This window comes from Anabrus simplex, chromosome 7 (assembly GCF_040414725.1).
Source record: "Anabrus simplex isolate iqAnaSimp1 chromosome 7, ASM4041472v1, whole genome shotgun sequence".
Classification (NCBI taxonomy): Eukaryota; Metazoa; Arthropoda; class Insecta; order Orthoptera; family Tettigoniidae; genus Anabrus; species Anabrus simplex.
The window spans coordinates 61,704,961-61,729,172 of NC_090271.1; the positions used below are offsets into that span (position 1 = coordinate 61,704,961).

General features: G+C 38.4%; 1 protein-coding gene across 4 annotated transcripts in view; it reads left to right on the plus strand.

Annotated features, from left to right (window-relative positions):
• Positions 1-397: 397 nt before the first annotated feature.
• LOC136877246 (calpain-5) overlaps positions 398-24,212 on the plus strand; it is a 244,232-nt gene continuing 220,417 nt past the window's right edge. Inside the window, exons 1-4 of one of the 4 annotated variants that reach the window (XM_068228572.1) lie at positions 398-523; positions 854-1,084; positions 3,763-3,945; positions 4,561-4,695. In XM_068228572.1, the coding sequence (XP_068084673.1) occupies positions 3,772-3,945; positions 4,561-4,695 (309 nt within the window). In that variant the 5' untranslated portion in view covers positions 398-523; positions 854-1,084; positions 3,763-3,771. Of the gene's footprint in view, positions 524-660; positions 751-853; positions 1,085-3,762; positions 3,946-4,560; positions 4,696-24,212 lie in introns of those variants that run through there. The other 3 variants (XM_067151107.2, XM_068228571.1, XM_068228570.1) reach the window with 3 other exon arrangements.

A 24,212-nucleotide genomic window follows, 5' to 3' on the forward strand; every position in this document is an offset into this window, starting at 1 on the left:
CAATCCTAGCCCTTTTCTACTCCATCGTCACCGTAATAGACCTGCCCAAGGATCATGTGAACGGTGTTGTGTTATGACTTTTCCGTACCACACGCAACTGCATGTGTAATGCCAACTACTGCCTGCTAAATTAACCCTACTAAAAGAAATTTTAATTTTCACTTGTTGGTGGAAATTGAGGGGCATATCTCACCTCCCCTCTCCCCTGGACCAACCGCTATCTCACGCTGCGACGTAAAACAAAATAGGAAAAAGAAACTACAATATTATCAAGACCGGATATTGTAGTTGGTCTTGGTTCTGATTACCTCGATGTATTGCCGTCATTATCGATCAAGGGAAATCGAATTTGATGATGACCAAGACAATTGTACTGTATGTACTGTAGTTTGTCTTGGTTGGTATTGTGATGACCATGATCGACATTTTGCATCGATAGTGTAAACTCGCATAGTTTGCATGTAAATAACTGATGGGCGGTGCATTTGCTAGTGTTGATTTGGAGATCGTCTGTAACATTTCGGTAGGTTAAGTTCGTATGCCCGTTAATGAAGATTATTAATCTGCTAAATGCATATTTTTAACAATTGCGCCACTTGACATGTCAGCCTTAACCCTAATGTTTCTGGTCATTACTATTTATAGCCTGTGACCTATGGAGACAGGAATTTCAAATGTCAGTCTCAACTTTACTTTCTCTCTTTGTAATGCTATATAAAGGTCATTAATTCAAGTATGTCAAGTGCACCGGTAAAGTGAAATTCTTTTATTATAAATATAAAAATGCGTTCGTAGCTAGTTACTTCCGTGTGCTTACTTTTAACTATGTCTTTTTGTTTTGTGTTTCAACTAGGTCCTCGAAAAGTCTGGGTGAAATTAAGTACCGTCAATAATCTCAGAAAAATGTATGGGTAAATGTAGCTTGACAGTGACAGAAAAGGAGAAAGTAATATGCCTTCCCATCTACCGCGACCACTGCATGATGGGGTTGAGAGGGTGTTACAAAGAAGATCTGATGGGAAATTTTAAGGTGATGTCGTATAACGTGAGTTCATAACGATTACCGATTTCAACTGAGAATAAGGTAAACTATCTTCTGGTTTGGGTTATTAAATGAAAATATAATTTAAAAAATCAAAGTCATATTTAAGATATGCCATAATTTGATTGAACCTTTGCTCTTTTGCTGTTTGAAAGTGATATTGTATTTACTGTTTCATTTTAACTGATAAATTTTGTGTGTCAAAATACTTAAGATCTTTCTGTAATGGAATTTGGTTTGTTGAGGATATGGAATATATTTTATGAAGTTTTTGATTATGTGACTGATAATGGTATCACTGTTCATTATTTCCTCCAAGCATACTACTTTCTGATGTGTTGTCACTTATGAATATAGGAATCAGCAACCCAAAATATTCTCAGCTTGATTCATAATCATTCTCTCAGCATCTTTGTTTATTTAACTTTATTATTCTTTGCTTTTGTCTCTAACTGTTGTTCTTTTCACATTTGATGGTTCTGTTGTGGATAAACCAAACCATTGAAAGAGGTTACATCAGGCAATAAACTGGTGCAGGTAGCTTGCTGTAATATTTTATTCAATTCCATGTAGGGCCTAATATTTTGCTACTACTTTTGTGAGAGGAATCAGATTGTTTGTCTCTCTGTAACTGTAATGACAATCTCTGAGAGTATAATTGTTTGTAAAATATTACCTAGTTATTATATCTAATTTCTAACCTCAGGTTTAATTCTTCGTGGACCCAATTGAAGATCTTAAATTACCACTTGCTGGTGAGGTTTAGAATGGATGTGCAAAGTCTCTCATCTGTCATGAGAGATGATTGAATGAGAATCCTGTGATTTCCAGCCTTTGTTGCTAATTGAAATACTTGTGAATAATAGGGTAGAATTATCAGTAGATTATCCCGGCCTGTTTTGGAAGGCAACTAAAGAGGTCTCTTGATCTTTGTTTCCATTTGAAGCATTTGGTTGTAGACTCCTTTGAAAGGGGCTTTAAAGAAATTTGTGCACTGCACGGTGAAAAACCTTTCATGGGTGAGGGGGATTCTTTCCTGATATACCATTGTTGTAGCCTACGTGACTAGCTGCTGAACATCTTCACGAGACTAAGAGGTACATGCCAAGAAGAGATTATTCAACATAACACTAAAAGCAATGTGTTTTGCTTGAACAGCATGGCTCATGAGCAAGTTGGCTGCATGGTTTGGGTCACGTAGCTGTGAGGCATTCACGAGTGGGGTTCGAACCCCACTGTTAGTAGCCTTGAAGATGTCTGTGGTTACCAATTTTTACACCAGGCAAGTTCTGGGCCTGTACAAAATTTCAAGCCACAAATACTTATTTTCCAATCCTAGTCTTTTCCTATCCCATTGTAAGACCTCTGTATCTGTGCAGTGTGGAACAAATAACAATATTCAGGGAGCATATTGGGGTACATATTTGAGAAAATTCTATCTGGGACGGGGGACCTACCTACTGAGGCAGTAAAGGCATGGTTGGTTCATTTGAAATGATATCCATTTGATATCTTGTTAGGGAGATATGAAATTTAGAAGATGATTTCTGTGCTGTGGAAGGACATGGCCATGCAATTCGTTCACCCTACAACAGAAATGACTCGCATATAGAAAAATAGGGACATAAATTGGAATACATTTATATTCATCTTCTTCTCTCTTCCTTTTTCCTTGTCTTGATCAAACTTTCTTCTTATCCTGCACTTCCTAGAGTAACTGAAGATTTGTCAAGGTGACTCCTCAATGTTTGTGAAGCCCACCATCCCTAAGAAGCTAGGAAGCAGAAGAAACCTGTCGAAATTGGATTAGAATTAATTAATTAATACATAGTGCCTTGTTCATTTGGAAAGTTAGGCCTCTAGGCCCTCTCTTACACTCTGATTTTAGTTTTTTTACTAAGGTATTGCATTGGGAATGGCTTACTTTGGAGCTTGAAAGTCATTCAAATAAATTAATAATAATGATAATGTTATTTGCTTTACGTCCCACTAACTACGATAACGTTGTTCGGAGAGGCCAAGGTGCCGAAAGTTAGTTCCGCAGGAGTTCTTTTACGTGCCAGTAAATCAACCGACACGAGGCTGACGTATTTGAGCACCTCCAAATACCACCGGACTAAGCCAGGATTGAACCTGCTAAGTTGGGGTCAGAAGGCTAGCGCCTCAACTGTCTGAGCCACTCAGCCTGGCTTCCAAAGAAATTAGTCACCACTGATCTGCATTCAGGACAGTCATTCAGGTGGCAGACTCCCTGTCTGTTGTTTACCTTATCTTTTCCTAAATAAGTTCAAAGAATTTGGAAATTTATCAGACATCTCCCTTGGTAAATCATTCCAATCCCTAACTCCTCTTCCTATAAACATATTTGCTCCAGTTTGTCCTATTGAATTCCAAATTTATCTTCATATTGTGATCTTTCCTACTTTTAAAAGCTCTGCTTAGGCTTGTTTATCTACTGTCATTCCACGCCGTCTCTCCACTGACAGCTTTAGCATATTGCTTACAAGTGATTGTAAGTGGTTGTCAATAAACAAATTGTATTTTATAATATACATACTGCTTAGTCGATCAGCTTGTCTCCTTACTCCCAGTTCTTCCCAGCCCAAACCTTGCAACATTTTCATAACGCTGCTCTTTTGTTGGAAATCACCCTTTTCTCCCTCATCTACAGAAATGATCTTTCTGTTTCTTCATTTAATATGAAACATTTTCTTTTGTAGGGCTGCAGGATGGGAAAAGGGACTCTTGAATCTCCTGTGCCATTCTCAGATCAAAAATACAAAACACTGAGGAATACTCATCTGAAACAAAAGTCTCTGTTTTGTGATCCAGTATTTGGCGACGTCACTACAAGCATTGGTTCCTTCCCTGCTCAGTCAAGGATTGAGTGGAAACGACCTCGGGTTGGTAATATTTGTAATTTCTATTTGTAATGTGGTATTTTTACTTATTACTTGCTGTTGATAGATGAGTAATGATGGTCCAATATTTTGAATTTGTAGGTCCTGAGAAGGACCTTTTTTTTTTTCTACTTCTGTTTCTTCATACTTTTTGACTGAGAGGTCTATTAATACAGTTTGGTCTCATCCTAGTGTTGTCATTCATTAGCTTCACCCATGGAACCACGGGCTGTTGTAAGGTTTTCATATGTGGGTAACTTGTCAATTGAGAACATCAATTCATCTGGTCAAGGTAGATGTGGTATTACACTCACTAAACGGGGATGGCGGAGCTCACCGAACTGGGATTGTAGTGAGCATTTGCAGACGGTTGAACATACTGCTGTTGAGTGCCCACCTCAGGTTTTCTGGACACTTAAAGAGATCTTCATCTCACATCTGGTGAAGCCTTCCTATGGATTCTAATCTGGATTATTGACTAATATTATGGTCTTGTGATTTCACTGTAGCCTGCTTGTGTTATGCACATAATTTGTGTATACCGTTTTTCATACCATACTGTAAATGAATAAATAATTTGCTTACAGTAAAATACAATATTTTTCTTCCTTGTTTTAGGATCTATGTCCTAACCCTCACTTCTTTGCTCGAGACGTTACAGCTCCTGAAGATATCATTGCAGGACAGCTGAGTACTCCTTGGTTTGTAGCAGCAATCACTGTCTTGGCAGGGATTGGGGAAATTCTCTACAAGGTGAGTTTATTAATGTTTATTTTATACTAGTGTGATGCCCCCACTTGGCATAGGCTATATTATAACTTCAGTTGCAGGAATTTTGTGGTTTCTTCTGTAGCACCTTTCGAGATTGCACGTACATAAATAATAATAAAAATGATAATGATAAAAATAAGGAAATAAGCGTGAACACATGATAATAAAGTAGCAGCGATTTCACTTCTAAGCTTGGAGTACGATGGTAGACTTATAAATGTTCAAAATTGAACCCTACGCAATGGAAACAATTTATAGGTCTAATAAACAACTAAGGAACGATTGTGGAACATGTAGGGGCCCTATTGAGGTCCATTAGAAGGTATGCCGTTGTGGGGAAGAAAAGGTTTACGATCATCCACCTCACTCATAATATTAAAAAAAATTGAAAGATGCAATTATGAATCAAAGACACAAATAAATGGCAGAGTAGTTGACGATTAATTTTCAAAATAAATGCAATAAACTTTCATCAAGAATTCACTGAGAGAATGGAGGCATCCTTAAAGGAATCAAAATTAATACAATACGTTATTCAAGAGTGCATGTTACATTTACCTGTAATAACAAAACTTTGAGCCAGAAAAGGATTGCCTCTGAAGACAACACGAAATGGATTAGCCTAACAGCAAATCCTACTAAAACTCAATTATAGTGAATATGGTAATCTAGAGGAAACTCTGGCGCACAAAATAAAATTTTACATTATCATGGAAAGTTACGTTAAAGGTAACAAAGGCTGATACATAAGAATGCATTTAAATTAAGGTAAATGCAAATGAATTAGAAAATTAGCGTTTACCGTGAAGGACTGGAGACCCCAATGGAGCTAGTCCCCGAGCACACCTGCTCGCAAGGATGGTCAGATGGTAAAGACGCGGCTGAATCACAGCACGCACACAAAGCCGACAGGAAGCCGGAAATGGCCTGATTACAAATAACCGATAGGACAGAGAATTCCTCTAGATTCCTGTTTTTCACCAATTGGAAAGGTCTTTATTCTGTCCAATCCAATAGGGATGTAGCCAGAGAAAGTTCGCGCCAGATAGCGCTCGTGTACTACTGGGTAAGCGCAAGGCGATCGTCTTATGTTTATCCCAGTCAGCTGCGAGTAATGTATAGAATGTAACCGACTTTTCTGAGCTAAAGCCGATTGTATCTTCTCTAGTTTTACTACAAGACTATATTAATTAATTGTATAGGTATATTCCCTGGTATATTACGGACGATTTTCAACGTTTAAGCCTTGAACAGCTACAAAATGAGCTACGGACCAGAAACGCTAAAACTAGCGGGAGGAAGGAAGAATTAGTACCGGTACAGCGGTAATTAGATAGGAGTCAGCATGCCTTTTCCTTAAGATAACAATTACTTGAGTATTGTACATTGATAAATATATAAATATACCTCCACAAGACTTAAATCATAAATAGATATTTAAACATCCACTTGCTCCCCTTGCTTATAGACTTCGATTCGTGTATTTTTTAAGGTTGATGGCTTACATGAAACTGCAGATACAGCCTCTGTACACCACCAAAGGCATGTAAATATTCTTGAGTTTCCCAGTGCCGGTTCCTTTGAATATTTGACCATCAGCCATAAGGTGAAGATCACTATCACAAATTTGCATCTGATGGATTATTTCGCATTTAGAAAATCGGAAATAGATGGAACACCTGTGTTATACAACATGCCTTGGGGCCTGCTCCAGCAAAACGTTCACATTCCCCTCCTATAACAACACGAGATAATTCTAAAATAAACTTCACATCATAGGTCTTATGTTTTGTGTACTTGGATGTTTCTCCCAACAGTAGTTTTATGGATTCCGAATTTAAGCCCTAGTTCTTTGTCAGATTTGTTGTCCTTAAGCTTCATAACAGTCAAGAAGAAACACAGTCTGGGTTCAGGAGGGAATATCTGTAAATTATATCTGTTTTCTCCCAGAACAGCAAACACCAAATTACGATGTTGGACATCTACAAACCCTGTATAACACATTGTGTTATGTTGAATACAGACTTTTCAGTGGAAAGTTTGTTTTGTTTATAAAAAGTTGAAATTCTAAAATGCAATGCTGTGAAATCAGAGTACACAAAACATAAGACCTATGATGTGAAGTTTATTTTAGGATTACCTCGTGTTGTTATAGGAGGGGAATGTGAACGTTTTGCTGGAGCAGGCCCCAAGGCATATTGTAAGCATATTGCTGCTGTAAGCTACGCATTAGAGCACTTGCTCAAGACTGGCATTATTCAGTGTTCAGAAACATGCAGCCAAAATGTATAAACTTTTCAACATCCCCCTACCAAACGGTTGAGGCCAGTTAGCCCTATGAAAGTGGAATGTTTGCCCTTGGAACAAGTGCCGGGCTGAGTGGCTCAGACGGTTAAGGCGCTGGCCTTCTAACCCCAACTTGGCAGGTTCGATCCTGGCTCAGTCCGGTGGTATTTGAAGGTGCTCAAATACGACAGCCTCGTGTCGGTAGATTTACTGGCACATAAAAGAACTCACGTGGACTAAATTCCGGCACCTCGGCGTCTCCGAAGACCGTAAAAGTAGTTAGTGGGACGTAAAGCAAATAACATTATTATTATTATTATTATTATTATTATTATTATTATTATTATTATTATTATTATTATAACTAGGAACAAGTTTTGCTATGTATAATCTCAATTGCACCAGTTATAACTCTAGTCGAGAGGCATGTCTGTCTGAAAGCAAGGAGGCTGTTTTCAAGGATATTTTCTCTATCAGGCCAAATGTTCAACTCTTTAAATTGGCAGTACATGAAATTAATCCAAACATTAAATTTCTCCCAACAGTAGTTTTATGGATTCCGAATTTAAGCCCTAGTTCTTTGTCAGATTTGTTGTCCTTAAGTTTCATAACAGTCAAGAAGAAACAGTCTGGGTTCAGGAGGGAATATCTGTAAATTATATCTGTTTTCTCCCAGAACAGCAAACACCAAATTACGATGTTGGACGTCTACAAACCCTGTATAAAGCAATATGGCATCACGATTACGCATTGCTTGCTCAACAACCAAATTACCTGTAGAATTTTTTGAATGCTGGTGTTTTTGAAAATGGGAGTCACAAATGTAACATGCACTTCTTCGGGTATATTCACGATTTCTTCCCGTACTTCAAGGGAGGTTATTTCTGCGTATTCCGATATTGTAGGCTTATCGTGGTAATCAGGCAAATTTTTAGTGTATGGCCTCTTTCTTCACTGTTTTCGTTGTGTTCGTGGTCGAGGGGAAAAAGCGATGGAACAGCGCCCGGTTTTAATCTTGCTCTCTCACCTTTAAATTCAAACGCATAAATTCGGTGGTTGTTATCAAAATGCCTAATCAGTTTATTGGTAGAAAATAGGAATTATTCCCCTTCGTAAATCACACTTGCCCAACAAATTTTCGTGAAGTCACCGGGTTAAAAATAATGGGAACACCCTTTAATACTTTCGGTCAGATTCTTCTCACCGAAATTCTTCCTTCTAATAGCATGTAACCCTTTCTTCCTCATTTCTTTATTTTGTGGAAACTGGTGAAACGAAAATGGGCTTCCCTGACATTTTCAAAGAGGAACACTTCAACAGCTTGACAATAGTCACGAAAATAACAGTTTAAGCAACTTAAATTCGTGGATATTTAGTGGCATGAGTACATAGGAGACAAATGAAGAGCGCATTGCGCTTACCCAGTAAAACAGCAGTGCACTCTATCGGTGCTAGTTCTATACATCCCTATTACCTGACCATATATGGTCATTTCCTAACTTGCTGATGCAAGAGGAATTGCATCACCTAATCTCTCCATGTGTAATATCTACTGATCCAAAATTTATGTACCGCACACATTTTGCCAAAGTACAGTGTTACAATTTTTGACGTACAGAATATACAGTGATAATACCTTCAGTAATTCTTCTTCTTCAATAATAACAATAATAAAACTAATTTTCAATAAATTCTTCAAGTTACATTAAAATGTGAGAATGTCTTTTCTTCATGCTTCTTCAAATTAATTTAAATGATACACATAAAACACAACTACATGAAATTCTTCAAGTTACATTAAAACATACAGAATGTCTTTTCTTCACACTTCCTGAAATTAAATTAATTTAAATGATACACTGAAGTTTCCCTATACATATACATATCCCACGTCGTTCCATCTTAAGCGATGGGTTGGCGAACGAGGCTTCTCCACCAATTGCGGTCTCTGAACTTCTCTTCTTCTTCTTCTTCTTCTTCTTCGATGCTTTCCAAAGTATGTCCTCGCTGTTGAATGTCAATCTTCACCATATCCTTGTACTTGGTCTTTTGTGTTCAAGTTTTAGATCATACATTTTTTTCGGTAACCTGTTATCTCCCATGCGGTGCATATGTCCATATCATCTCGGTCGCTGCGCTGTTATTCTGTCCTGCAGTCTTACAACTTGAGCCTTCTTGCGGACTTCCTCATTACGGACTCTGTCCCTCCATGTTTAACCGATCATGCTACGGAAAAATCTCATTTCTGCTGCCTGGATTCTACTAACATCTTTATTTCTCATGGTCCATGTTTTGCAACCATAGGTCAGGATTGGTATGTAATAGGTTTCAAATATGACTCTTACATTTTGTTGGTATTTTCTTGTTCCATATTATGTCTTTAAATATTTTGTAAAAGTTGCTACCTGCCTGAATTCTTTGGGAAATTTCCTTGTCTATAGAACCGGTATCAGAGATAACACTTCCAAGATATTTGAATTGATGGTTCATCTTTAGCTGTTTCCCCTCCATTTCAATGTGTCCCATTGGTTGTCCGTATCTCTTCATGACCATAACCTCACTTTTCTCTTGGCAGAAGATGTCCATATTCCTTAACAGCTTCTGTCCAGGAGTTTATTTGTCCTTGAAGGTCTTCTTTGGAGTCTCCCCACAAGCATATATCATCTGCAAACAAGATAACTTTCATTTACTTGCCTCCAATAGTTTGGTGAACTTTTCTCTGAATTTCGTTCATCACAGTGATGAAAAGAAAAGGAGACAAAACACCACCCTGTCTTAACCCAGATTTTATATCAAAGGTTTCAGTCATTCTTGCAGGTGTTTTGACTTTACTTTGGGTATCTTCATACACATTCTTGATCCTATGTATCGTGTCATCCTGTATTCCAATTTTCTTCAGTGTTTCCTACACGTTCGCTCTGTTCACAGCATCAAATACTTTCTTGATATCCAGAAAGGCTAACCACAAATCTCGGTTGTGTTTGTAGTATTTTTCCATTAACTGACGGACTGTAAAGATTAAATCAGTTGTTGATCTCCCCTTCCTGAATCCATACTGTTCTTCGAAGAGGTTCTCTTCAATAAGGGGTCTTATTTTACGCTCTATAGGCTCTAATTCTTTCATAAAATTTACCAACTTGAGATGTTAAAGTGATGCCGCTATAGTTGAAACATTTCTTTCTATCTCCTTTCTTGAAAATTGGAATTATGATGCCCGTTTTTCAATCGACTGGTATGTCCCCTTCTTTCCAGATTTTATGAAAGAGTCTGTAGATCAAATGTTTTCCAGAAATGTCCATAGCCTTGATCATTTCTCCATTAATTTCATCAGCACCAGCTGATTTTCCAGTTTTGATGTATTTCCAGGCGTATTCTACATCCCTCCATGTTAAGTCTAACCTGTTGTCAGAGGCAGACTTGCAGGAGGTAGTACCAGTACTGTCTTTTTGTGTAGGCTGCATGCAATTCACATTTAGGAATTCATCAAAGTAAGTCCTCCAAGTCTCTTTGATCTTCTCATCTTCAGTGATTAGATTTTTATTATAATCTCTTAGGTATTTGGAGTGTTGTGTATCTATTTTTCTTCATCCCATATAACATTTTCTTATTACCATTAAAATCCTCTTTCAATTCATCACTCCACTTGTTCAACTACTTCTCTTGTTCTTCTGTAACAACTTTGTTTGCTTGTTTTTTAGCAACCCTGTATAGTTCCTTATTATGGTCAGTCCGGTTCTTGAAATATTTTCTGAACATGTTGTTCTTGTTCAGGACAGCAGTTCTTGTTCTGTCATTCCACCATGGAGTTTCCTTCCATCTTCTTGTGCCACTGGTTCGTCCACATACCTTCTCAGTTATCATTACTAGATTTTCTTTCAGATCCTTCCATTCCTCCTCAACTGTTCTTTCACCGGGCGAGTTGTCCGTGACGTTAGGAGCATGGAGCTGTTAGCTCGCATCCGGGAGATAGTGGGTTCAAAGCCCTGAAAGTGGTTTTCTGTGGTTTCCCATTTTCACACCAGGCAAATGCTGGGGCTGTACCTTAAGGCCACGGCCACTGCCTTCCCTGTCCCATCTTCGTCATAAGACCTATCTGTGTCGGTGCGACGTAAAGCCAATAGCAAAAGTAGCAACTGTTCTTTCATCTGTCTTTTGTATTACTGTTTTGATGTTTCTTGGAACTCTATTATTCTGTCATTGTCCTTCAGCTTCAAAGTCTTGAGTTTCTTTACCTCTGTGGTTCTTACTTCTTTTAACTTGTTAAACTTGAAGTATCCAATGAGGAGTCTATGATAACTTTCCAAGGAGACACTAGGAATCACTTTTACGTCTAACAGTTTATTTTGTACTTGTTTCTCGATCAAAAAGTAATCTATAAGAGATTCACTTTTTCCATCCCATCCATATCTTGTGACCTTACGGCTTTTTTTGTTTTTGATATCATGAGTTCCCTATTACAAGGTTGTTCCTCAGACAGAGATCAAGTAGTCTAGTTCCTTCTGGGTTTCGTGGACCTCATCCATGTGCTCCTAGAATACTTTCATAGACATCTCTCTCAGTTCCTACTTGAGCATTCATATCCCCTATGATAATCATTCCACCGAGTTCGATAGCTGCAGTCACTTAACTGCGGCCAGTATCCAGTATTCGAGAGATAGTAGGTTCGAACCCCACTGTCGGCAGCCCTGAAAATGTTTTTCCGTGGTTTCCCATTTTCACACCAGGCAAATGCTGGGGCTATACCTTAATTAAGGCCACGGCCGCTTCCTTCCCACTCCTAGCCCTTTCCTGTCCCATCGTCGCCGTAAGAGCTATCTGTGTCGGTGCGATGTAAAACAACTAGCTGATAAATCATTCCATCTCCTCTTATTCTTTCCTTTATGTCTTCTTCAAAATGTTCTTTTTCTTCATCTTCATAACCAGTCTGTGGTGCATAGCACTGAATGGTGTTGATGTTCTGGGAAGAATCCAATTTCAGCATTATGTGAAGAATCTGATAAGAAACATATTTTACTTCTGCTACATGATCTTTCATTTGATGATCCATAACACCACCAGCTCCATTTTTTGTTTGATCTCCACCTGACCAGAAGAGATGATATCCCTCTCTGAGTTCCTTTGATCCTTTTCCCTTCCACTTAGTTTCACTGAGACCCAGTATGTTTATATGCCTTGTTTTCATTAAGAAATATTACAAACATATTCAGATTAATATTTTCTTCTAGTTACATAAAAATAACTCCTGCAGTGTCCAGAGTCCTTTCTTGAGACAAAAGTGAAATTCTGCTGTCCTTTCTTGATGATACACAGGTGACATCTTCAAAGTGTTTGGACATACAAAGAGAAAATGTAAAATATATCGGCCATCGCTGTTATATTAGAAGTTCCAATATAATTGGTTGATTGTTAGAAATTAGACATTTTTTCAGTTATCTCATTCTTGGTTGCCCGCACTTACCCCCAGTGTCCCAGTTTGGGCTCATCAGTTGGCAGCCAGCACACTCACAAAGATGCATGGCCAATGCGTATTGTGGAGGTCACTGCGCAGCCTGCTTGGAGCCTCAGACGGTGCCAGAGTACTACGAGAGACTCTGTATCTTCCACAAAAATTGATGCTTGCCACACCATCTTATGATAGATTTTGATTCCCATAAGGAACCTGAAATACCATATTTACTCGCATATTACACTCCCTTTTCCCCCCACTTTTACAGCCAAAAAAGTAAAGGAGGGTCCAATATGCAATAACCTCCAATTTTGTGCAGTGAACACATGACTTCTTAGCTATAAAGAGCTATAAATTGTACATGTAAACATGCTAAGAAATTTTAACAAACTTATGAATGTATTTGACTTATACTGGCTAATTTCTAAATGTAAAAAGACAAACTGTGAACACGACTTTTAGGCCCCCTGCCCCTTTTTAAAAAAAGTGCTGTTTGTTTGGGGCGTCAACCTGTAGAGATCTTTTGCCCCTACTTTCTCCTGTACAGTAATTGCAATTGCAAAAGTGTAGAGTGTTGATATGAGGAAAGGAACATTAAGGCCGACACAAACACCCAGTCCCCAGGCCAGGGATATTAATCATTTACAATTAAAAACCCCTGACCTGGCCGGGAATCGAACCCGGGGTCGCCGGGTGACAGGCGGACGCGTTGCCCCCTACACTGCTTGGCCGGATATAAAGTAAATATAGTTAGTTAGTTTTAGTTACTCATATCAGGTCATTCGTTTCATCTCATTAATTCCTCTGATGAGTTTGACACCAGGAAGGGCAGATGGTCGTAAAAACTTGCTATGAAGATTTGTCTCACTTCATACTCGACCCTGTAGAGAAAAGGGATGAGGTTGTCGTATTATCATATTATGCAATATTGATACAAAATAACTTAATGGCCAGTCATTTGTCTCTTGTCAGTTGAGCAGTAGGCCTATCACACAGTAAAGCTGAGTAAACCTGATTACTGCTTTCATTTGAATTATCATCTTGCGCTGCCAACTTCCCTTCTACCGGTGTGTCGTCATTCCAATTAATGTCATCTTCACTGCTATCGCGTCAGTCGTGCTTTGCAATCGAGAGCATTCGAGGTCCCGTCTTTATGAACCTTTTACGAATAGTTTCATTCCTGACTGTAGAGTCCAGACAATGTGATTCTATTCCCAAATGGTTTCTGGTGATGGTCTCTGATATTCCCAGTTGGTAGATGTATAGCAGAAGCCATTCTTTCTGAACTAAGCCGTGCTATAGCAAGCGTGCCAAACCACCAGCTGATAACTCACGTATGTTAAGAGTTGTACCTCTGAATGTAATACAGATTGACTGGAAGCATTATTTTGATAACTGCGACTATTGAAAGCCAAACCCTTATTTTTAAGTATATTTCATGCTTGTTCTCTGCATTTATCACATCAGGATTTACCTAAACAGATGTAACTGAGATACGAGAGACCACATTGTTTAGGTTAGGTATGCTGTCACCCGGATAGTGCCAAAAGTTTCACGGTGGAAAGAATAAAAATAAATAACAGGAAAGTTTGCCGCATTTATGGATATCTATAAGTGTGGTGGTAATACATTTTATTATCATAATGTTTATTTCGTATGTTCGTTGTTTCCATTTATTAAATATTAATGCATATACCCTAGTATGTTTTGTTTGGCGTCTCTGAAAATTGTTAAAAGTAACTGGGGACATAAAATCATTATTATTATTATTATTATTATTATTATTATTATTATTATTTGTTAGGTACGTTGGTGAGTAAAACAATTGTTGTAATTGGATAGTTTTTTTAACCGCTACTACAGTGGTTACACAAAACAAAGCACTAAACACAGTAAAGGGGGGAAGGTAAGAGCAACTACACAATATCAGAAACCACTACACACTCAGAGAAACATTAGCTGAAATTACGCGGATCTCCGCCGACCAAAACGTACGTAAATATCAGTAGGGCCGACTAATGGACAATAAACCAGGAAAGTGGAAGCAGGTAGGACCTACCGAGGGCATGGACATGGCTTAGATTGCAGATTCCGAAATAAATCAACCGTGATCCTTAAATTTGAAAAATATTATTTACAAATGAAATTTTACAAATACATTCCGAACAAAATCCACCAACTTGCAACCTACGAACTATATTCTCTGTGGTACACGTAACTTAGATTCTTTGATAATATCTTTCTACAAGTTCAAAAATTTCAAACCAACTATACATCTAGTTACAAATCCAGTTGTACAATGCAATTTACAGTGAAGTAAACGTACTCTCCAAAACTCGAGCGTACATCAAGAGACACTGAACTACCAGAGGCAAACTGCAAGGTAAATATATTAAACTACAATCTACATATTTAGTGAAACAAGAAAAGGGAATGCCTCGAAAACAAACAGGCAAGCCTAGCTGAAAAGCTAAGGCGTCATAAATAATTAATTTGGCGAATCTAGGTTAGGCTAGGGCAGACTCCTATACAAAATAACAACCGAACATTACGGAAATTTTAACTGGAACGGAATTCAAGAGTGCTTACACGAAGGTGGCCTATCCCGTTAGCAAGGCGTTGCACACAACGTAAAACTTCAGACCGAGACAGACTAAGGCAGACCAGGCCAAGACAAGACCAGACCGAATTATCATGAATGCTGCCTTGCTCTCTATATATAGGTAAACCCTGGCCTTGGAGTAGCCAATCAGAATGCATGAGTCCGCCTATCCTCTCCTAGGTTCACCAATCACAATTCCCACTCCCGTCACGAACTTTAAATAACATTCTCGAATACGCACGGTTGCGAATCTTCCATTTCCAGAATAGTTGGAATATGCCTTCTAGAACACATAACCAACAAAATACAACATACCCTGCTCAAAAATTCATGTAACATTTCTGGATACTTCCAGTAAGTACAGAACTGAAATCTACTATTTACAAATACCATATGTTACAAATATTACACAGTACAGGTTAGGTCATTACAAATAAAACATACTACCACACTTTACAAATAAAGTCTTCAATAAATATTTTCCACTTCTACTACATGTTCACCTGTGACAGTTTTTATCACATTTTAAACTTACTTCTCTCCAAAAAGTACCTATATTGGCCTGAGTTGCAAGATATTAAACAATCCCTTTGTTAATTATCTCGCTTGCTATATTAATAGCAACAACCGTGAATATTTCTCAACTAAAGTAAACTCGTTTCCTCATCCCGTGGTGATGTGGCTCTTTTTTAGACATGCCCCCAGTGGAGGGGAATTACATGTACGGTACCATTTTTACCGCATATCAACCTCTCTGCCATTCATAATCTCTGGCACTATGGTACCGGGAATCAAACTCAGACTCCCGATAACTGCAGCTAATTATGCTAACCATTACGCTGGATGGTCTCTGATATTCCCAGTTGGTAGATGTATTGACGGGAATTGACGATGATTGTAATGACTTTGTCAGTAGTGGTATGGTACCCTGTAACCTTCAAGTGACCTTTAGACGTGATCCTGTACAATTCCACCAAGGAGCAGGGTAGTACTTAGTTATGTAGGAGTCTTAACTACAAAACACAGACATATAGCATGACTGATGCATGCTTGCAATGCGCAGGTCGGACATGAAACTAATCACCTATTCGTGAAACGTCATCAGAGCTGCACTAGGCCTATGCTATAGAGGCGGACATTTCTTAACTACGAAACACACATGCACCGCATGACTTCGGTGCTTGTTTTCATTGTTTGAGTTGTACGGACGAAACTATTCACAAATTTGTGCAATGTCATCAGAGCTGCAATAAGACTTGTACCCGCTTTGAAGCGGAATCGTCGTTTTTCTCTGATGAATTATATTGGGGGTCCTTGTGTGCAACATTTTTTTTTTTTTCATTTTTTTCATAAATCGAATATAATTGGTCTGTTATTGGAAATTGGAAATTTTTCTAGCTGGTTGCCAATTGATGAGGCCAAATTTGCACACTGGGGTGAACCTCTGCCAAATAATTTTCAGACTGATTATATTGGAATTATGAATTTACTCATTCAGGACAAATATTTCAGGTTCCCTAAGGGAAATAAAATCTATATCATACAAGTTACTCACATTTAGAGATTTTTATGTATAGATTTACCGGAAAGTTTGGAGAATTTGGCTGTACTTGTAATTAGAATTAACTGTAGATACTTTGTCAGGATGAGTGATGAAGAATGCCGAAAGAAACTATGGAAAGAGAAGAGGCCAAGGACAACCAAGACTGAGATGGATGGACTTAGTCCAAAACAGCATAAGGCAGTGAAACCTGGATTGGAACACATTATTAGATGGGGAGGGGTGGATTGTTAGAAGGAAATGGAGGAGAACCATATTTGCCTCTACTTAGCCGTAGCTGGAAAATGGGAATTGACGATGGCGATGATGATCATAATGACTTTGTCAGTAGTGGTATGGTACCGTGTAACCTTCAAGTGACCTTTAGACGTGATTCTGCACAATTCCACCAAGGAGCAGGGTAGTACTTAGTTATGCCGGAGTCTGTGCCATGGTGATATTGTTGTCAGGGTGGCATTAGAGCATGGATGTGAAAACCGAACAGTGTATGAGCATAAAATTCTGTGTGAAGTTTGGAAAGACGACCATGGAAACATCGGAACCTTATTAAGCATCCTCTGCAGCCATTCACGAAACTCGTGTACCACTGAAATGCTCATGCTTATGATTAGAGCCCTGCACGGATATACAAAGCAATATCCGTATCCGCGAATGGTGATCCGCATCCGCGAATTATTATCCGTGGATATTTTAAAAATTTAACTACAGTGTATTGCTCCCAAGGTATTGAAACTGACAGATCTGTTAACATAATACGATAGGCCTGACACCTGGCACCAGAACCTCTACAGTCACAGGATTATGAGGGATTTTCTGTTGTGACTACTGATGTATTGACCTTTGTTCCTTCCTTCCATTAATTGCAGGCAGGAGCCAGTTGGGCTTGGTTAGATTTACGGCTTTATGGTCTCAAGGCTCTTTACGTATCACCATTCTTCCATACCACTGTCAGGGGTCGCCTAATCTTCAGGAAAAATAAGAGCATACCTGAGTGAATATCAATCAAATCAGCAAAATTATCCGCACTGCCATGGAGTTTGTATCCACCAAGGCACTAACTTCGCGGATATCTGCATCCGTGCAGGGCTCTACTTATGATAACTGCTCACTATTGTTTTAGTGCGAACTGGGATGCGGCAAAATTGGTACAGTTTCCCACGATATAACAAAGGCTGTTAATGGCCTGTCTTCTTTTCTGAGAGGGACCTGCCAAAAAGTTGAACTTAAGTCAACAGAAGTCAACCAGGGACTACCCTCGAATCTTTGAACTAGCTCCTCTGCAGTCTCAGGTCTCTCATGATCAGCCGTGATGCGTTTATTTGCCTAGCATCTAAGCAAACCCGTACCTTGCCGTATTTCTTACCAACAACAATCAATGGGTTAACATACTGACTCACTGACTTCTTAATAATCCCATCCAGTAACATTTCTTTAATTAAATCATCTACTGCCTTAGCATATGTATGGGGTATAGGATACCGATAAGTATCAAAACTCGACCTGTCAGTAACATTGAAGGAATGCACATACGAATTGGTGATTCCAGGTTTCTCTGAAAACACATCCTTACAATCTAATAATAACTCTAATAATTTTCCCTTATCTTTATCTAGATCTGTCTCTTCAACAATTTCTCTAATCTCCTTTTCTTTACACTTAATGTTCCCTTTCTCATCAGACATACTTCCCTCTTCTCTCTTTGAATCATCATATTCTTCAAAATCTCTCTCTGTCAACAAAGACAAGTTGTTCTCTATCTCCACCTGGATACAACACATCCCATATGCAAATTGGTTCTCTGTCACACATTTGGCTAGCCTAACAGATTTCAGATCTTCACCTGTCTGCAAACTTACTTCAGCATGCATATTATCCAATTTACACTTGCTCCTACTCAGAAAGCCTGACCCCAAAATAACTGGATAAATCAAATTTGGAACCACCAAACATATCTGTTCAATCACTACATCCCCAATACTCGTTTTAGCAAGGACTTGACTCCTGATTCTCTGCAACTTGTTGCCAACAGCAGAAATTGCATATATATTAGACACAGGGATCTCCTCAAACTCCACTCCTTTACACTTCAACTCCTCGTAGAAGCTGTTATTAATATAGGACATCTGGCTACCTGTATCCATTAGTACTTTCACCTTCTCCCCTTCAATAAAGACTGCAGTGATGGGATTGATGGGCATGTTATTCAAATTATCCAGATTAGACTGCTTAGCCTCTTATTGACAGTTTAGAAGTACAAGACCTTCATCCCATTTTGACCTCGTATATACATTGAATAAGAAGCACCATCACCGTTTGAGAATACCAAGTACTGGCACTGTATGAGGAATTAACATAGTCACATCAGCATGCTAGGTGAAATCGAATCAAATCTTACCTACGTACAATATCATGTCATGTGTTTGCGAAGAAAATATCAAATTAAGTGAAGCGAAGAGAACTGCAGCCAAACAAGTATAAATGAAAATTGTTCACCTACTGAGTCCATACAGGTTACCGAATCTGAATGCACAGTGGACAATGTAAAAAGAATAATGACCCAGTTCCATTCTTGCGTAAGTTTATAAAGGCTCTCTCCATATTAAATAGCAGCGAGCATGTTGTATTCTTCCAAGAATAAGCAAGTAATGAACAATTGGGCTATATTTCATCAAGTCATAATTAGTTCTGTGCACCACATATTATCTCCAAACTACACATATAAAAGGCTGCCCTCAATGTGCATTTCCTCGGCAAGGAAAAATCCATAGTCTTACAAAATGTCACCATGTAGCATCTTCTATCAACCGCTCACTGGGAATGTCAATTAACGAGCAATGCACTCTTCACTCCGTAATTGTGCAGTAATGCTCCTGTAAAGAACTCGTGCAGCACCCACTTCGTGGTATCAGTCGTCACCAACAGTAATATCAATAGCAATAATCAGCAACTGTAACAGTCGTGCACAATAATACCAATAAACTCGTAACATGTACACACATATATAGACTCGCTCCATGCAGCGTAGTGTCCGCCGAAATCCACATGTTGCAACACATTAAACCAACTTTACTGATATAGTAGCTGTTTTCCCGGCTGCATAATCTTTACTGCTCTGCCATGTCGGCAGACTCTTACCCAAACTAAAGTTACACCAATATAAAGATACACAGATACAAAATTCCTTTCTACCAATTCTTCTTATAATATAATGTTCTTACATCTCAATTGAAAACTCACAAAATATTTACTACTTTATATTAAAAATTATTTTATGAAAAATTTCCTGACCTAAAATTGGGAATCATACTCTTGTACAGTTACACTATAAGTCTACTGAAAGTCTAGCCTCCTTGGCTCTGCCAGGAGCTTCAGCTGCTCTGATTCTTTTGTATCATTTGTAGTGGAGAGTGTGAGCAAAAGAACTAGCTCACACAGTAATGAAATTATGGCATTTGTCTTCTCCTTTCCCATAAGGCCTGCTAGGGACTATATTTCAATTTCAACTCGTCCTTCCTTGTTAGTTCCTCTTCTGTTCTTTCCAGTATTCCTTCATAATTGTGCTATGCTTTATTCTTTTCTTCTCAGACTATTTTGGACTGGGATTCCTTTTCATTCTTCCTTGGAATCTTTTCATTCTTAAAACTAAAAATCTCTCTGTAGTTTCTTGTTCTCTTACTTTATTACTAAAACTTTCTTAACCTCTTGTATCCAGCTTGTTGTTGAATTTTTCTTCCAAAGGTATTTGAATATCTGTTTTGACAATCTTGTATCATCCATTCTGGAGATATGTCCAAATAATAGCAATCTCCCTTTTCTCATTGTTTCTGTATATAATAGAAGTCTGTTGCAGTGAGAATTCATAACAGTGAAAAATTTACTAGTTATAGCGGATTGTCGTTATATTCGATTTTTTGTAAAAGTCGGGAAGACCCCCATACACATTAAATCAGTATGAAATGGCAATCAGTTTCTTCAAAACTTGCATTTTCGCGGATAATATCCCCATATAATATCCACACTACGGCTTACTTGTTTGTTGTTTTTTGAAATCCAATACTGCGTGAAAGTGTGTTTAATTTCATTGTGAAAACTTCGCTTTACGTGAGCGAAAGTTGGGTGGACTCGTGATCTCATTCATAAGTTAGAAGTAACAGACATGAAAGTAGCAAGAATGATTGCTGGTACAAACAGGTGGGAACAGTGGCAGGAGGGTACTCGGAATGAGGAGATAAAGGCTAATTTAGGAATGAATTTGATGGATGAAGCTGTACGCATAAACCGGCTTCGGTGGTGGGGTCATGTGAGGAGAAAGGAGGAGGATAGGTTACCTAGGAGAAGTAAAGGGAGACCAAGACGATGATGGTTAGACTCAGTTTCTAACGATTTAAAGATAAGAGGGATAGAACTAAATGAGGCGAAAACACTAGTTGCAAATCGAGGATTGTGGCGACATTTAGTAAATTTTCAGAGGCTTGCAGACTGATATGTATGTATGAAAAATATATATTATCGTATATCTCCGAATCCAAGACGACCCTCACTTTTTCCTTCACAAAATTTTAATCAGGCTTAGAAAGTGCTTTGTAAATTCATATGAATGTCTTTCTTATACAGTACGCATTCTTGGACTATTTGTAGACGTCGAACATTGGCTTTAGTTATGCCATTTTTTTTTTTCGACTGTACAATTGTGCTTTATTTCACGGCGTTTAATAACCATTAACGAAAAATTGGCATCATAATATCGAAGGGAACTCGTTGAAAATTTCCCGGCAATACACATTCCACGCGTCTCTACAATACGACAATCCATCAGGAAGATATTCTTGTTCACTGTAAAATGGTTACACTCACTCAGCGTCAGATATAACTGGCTGCCGTTATACGCACATCTTGCTTGCCGGATTCGGCCGACTTCAGCGGCTATGGTAGCGATGGTAGCGATGTATAGGTCTTAATCGCGGACTTTGAGAGTCAATGAATGAGTTTATTGTGCTGCGGTATGGCAATTCCACCCTTGCATTTTTGTGCACATACCTCACAATTTCATCTTTGACTTCTTTAAAGCGTCCTTGTTGCAGGCCATTGAATGCATTTTTTGTGCAGTTCGCATTTTTAATCCATCTTTGTCTTCACGGTAACGCCGTATGTTGGCTTTAGTTAGGCCTATGCCATATTTTCTTGCGGCTGCACAATTATTATACATTCCTGAGTGTTTAATAGCTATTAACTTAAAATTGGCATCATAACATCGACGAGAACCCATTGAAAATTTGCCGGCAATACCTGTTCCACGTATCTTTACAATACAACGATCCATCACAAAAATATTTCTGCTGTCTATAAAACTTAATTTACTAAGCGTCAGGTACAGCAGACGCGTTGTAACTCTGCTACTGAGTAGCCGTGGCCTTTCTAAGAATTCAAAGGCTCGCAGGTTTTGATGCCATTCTGCAGATTTGAGAAACTTTTTTTGGAGGATAATAGAATGTCATTCTCTCTTCACTGTTTCCCAAGATCCAGTAACGTTACACATAGGCACTGTACAACCGGTTGCCGCGGCTAGCAATGTATGATAAAGAGGCGGTCAGTTATTGTCAATGAGTTTTGTGTATGTGCGCGCCCAGGGGTGAAAAGAAACAGCGTAGTTACTGCGGTAGTTGCCAGTGGTGTTTATTACTATCAGGCCACAAATACAAAATTACCCTTGATTTTTCACATGAGATTCTGAGAAAAAAAACATCTTGGATTCGGAGAAATACGGTATCACTCCAGAGGCTTCTGTGGCAAACATTGCCGTTTTCTTCTTCAGACGGCATCACCTAACCTAACCGTGTATCATGAAAGCTTATTTGAAACGCATGTAGAGAAATGATAACCTCCTCGCTAAAAATTGACCTGGGAATAGCTTTCCGAAATTTAACTAGATGCGAGAAAATATAAACTATCCTCTGAAATCAGTGATGTGCCCTGCCATATCTTGAGGTGAATCACATTCTTACTTAATTGCAGTATACGGTATACCATTAAAATTAAGAGATCTTTTGCTTCAGCTTTTATTTTTAACGAGTTAACAACTGCTATCAGCCACATTATTTACGCATTTATTACGATAACGTGTTATCCTCTTTCATTTCAAATTTTCTTTAGAGAACAGCAATCAACAGGTATTACTAATCGACTCCAATATTGCCTTCGAAGGTTGATGAGAGAGCTCGCAATGCACATAGTGTGAAACCTATACTGTACCGAAGATGATCGAACGCATTTTGTGGCAAATGTTTCAATTTGTTATTCAAATAGCGTCACCTATCCTAACTTAACTCTAACATATGTATGATGAAAACATACTTCAAGCTCCAGTTGAGAAATTATAACCTTCTTGCTATAAATTTACATGAAAATAGCCTTTCCGTAATTTAACGGACGCGAGAAAATATAAACTAACCTCGTAATCAATGACGCACTCTGCCATATCTTGAGGTGTAGGCCTATCTCATTCTTACTTAATTGCAGTATTTAGCATTAAAATTAGGCAATCATTTATTCACCGTTTATCTTTAACGAGTTAACAACGGTTATTGGACACGTTATTTACGCATTTATTACGAAAACATGTTCTCGTCTTTCATTTTCATTTTCCTTGCGGAAGAGCAGCCGATGGGTATTATTAATCGACTCCACATTGCCTTCGAATGACGACGAGGGAGGTTGCTGGTGGGGCATAAATCGCTCGTAATAATGGATGCGTCAGTGTAGGGCTCTCGCTGTAATCAAAGTCTTATATAGGAATTTTGAAGGGACGGGCAAAAGTTATTGTTATAACGGGGTTCTCGTTATATGCCGTACTCGTTATAGCAGACCTCTACTGTATTTAATTTTTTGTAAAAGTTGGGGAAAACCCCATGCACATTAAAATGGGTATGAAACAGCAATTAATTTGTTCAAAACTTGAGTTTTTGTGGATAATATCTGCACTATGGCTTACTCGTTCGTTATTTTTTGAAAGCCGATACTACGTGAAGGTTTGGATCTAATTTCATTTTGAAAAAAATGATAGTATCACTTCGGAGACCTCTGTGGCAAACGTTTCAGTTTTCTGCTTCAAACAGCGTCAACTAACCTAACCTATATGTATCACAAAAATATATTTCAAGCGCATGTAGAGAAATGATAACCTCCTCGCTACAAATTTACATGGAAATAGTTTCTCTGGAATTTTAACTATACGCGAGAAAATATAAACTATCCTCTGAAATCGGTGATAATTTTCTGCCATATCTTGAGGTGTATCACATTCTTACTTGATTTCAGTATATAACAATAAAATTAAACGATAGTTTATTACCTTGTTTCTAACGAGTTAACGAATGCTATCGGCCATGTTATTTATGCATTTATTACGAAAACGTTTTATCCTCTTTCATTTTGAATTTTCTTTGAGAGAACAGCAGTCGATGGGTATTACTAATCGATTCCGGCATCGCCTTCGTATGTCGATGAGAGGGCTTGCAAGTGTACATAGTGAGAAAACAATAAGATTCGATGATCGATCACATTTTGTGGCAAATGTTTCAGTTTTCTTATTCAAACAGCGTCACCTA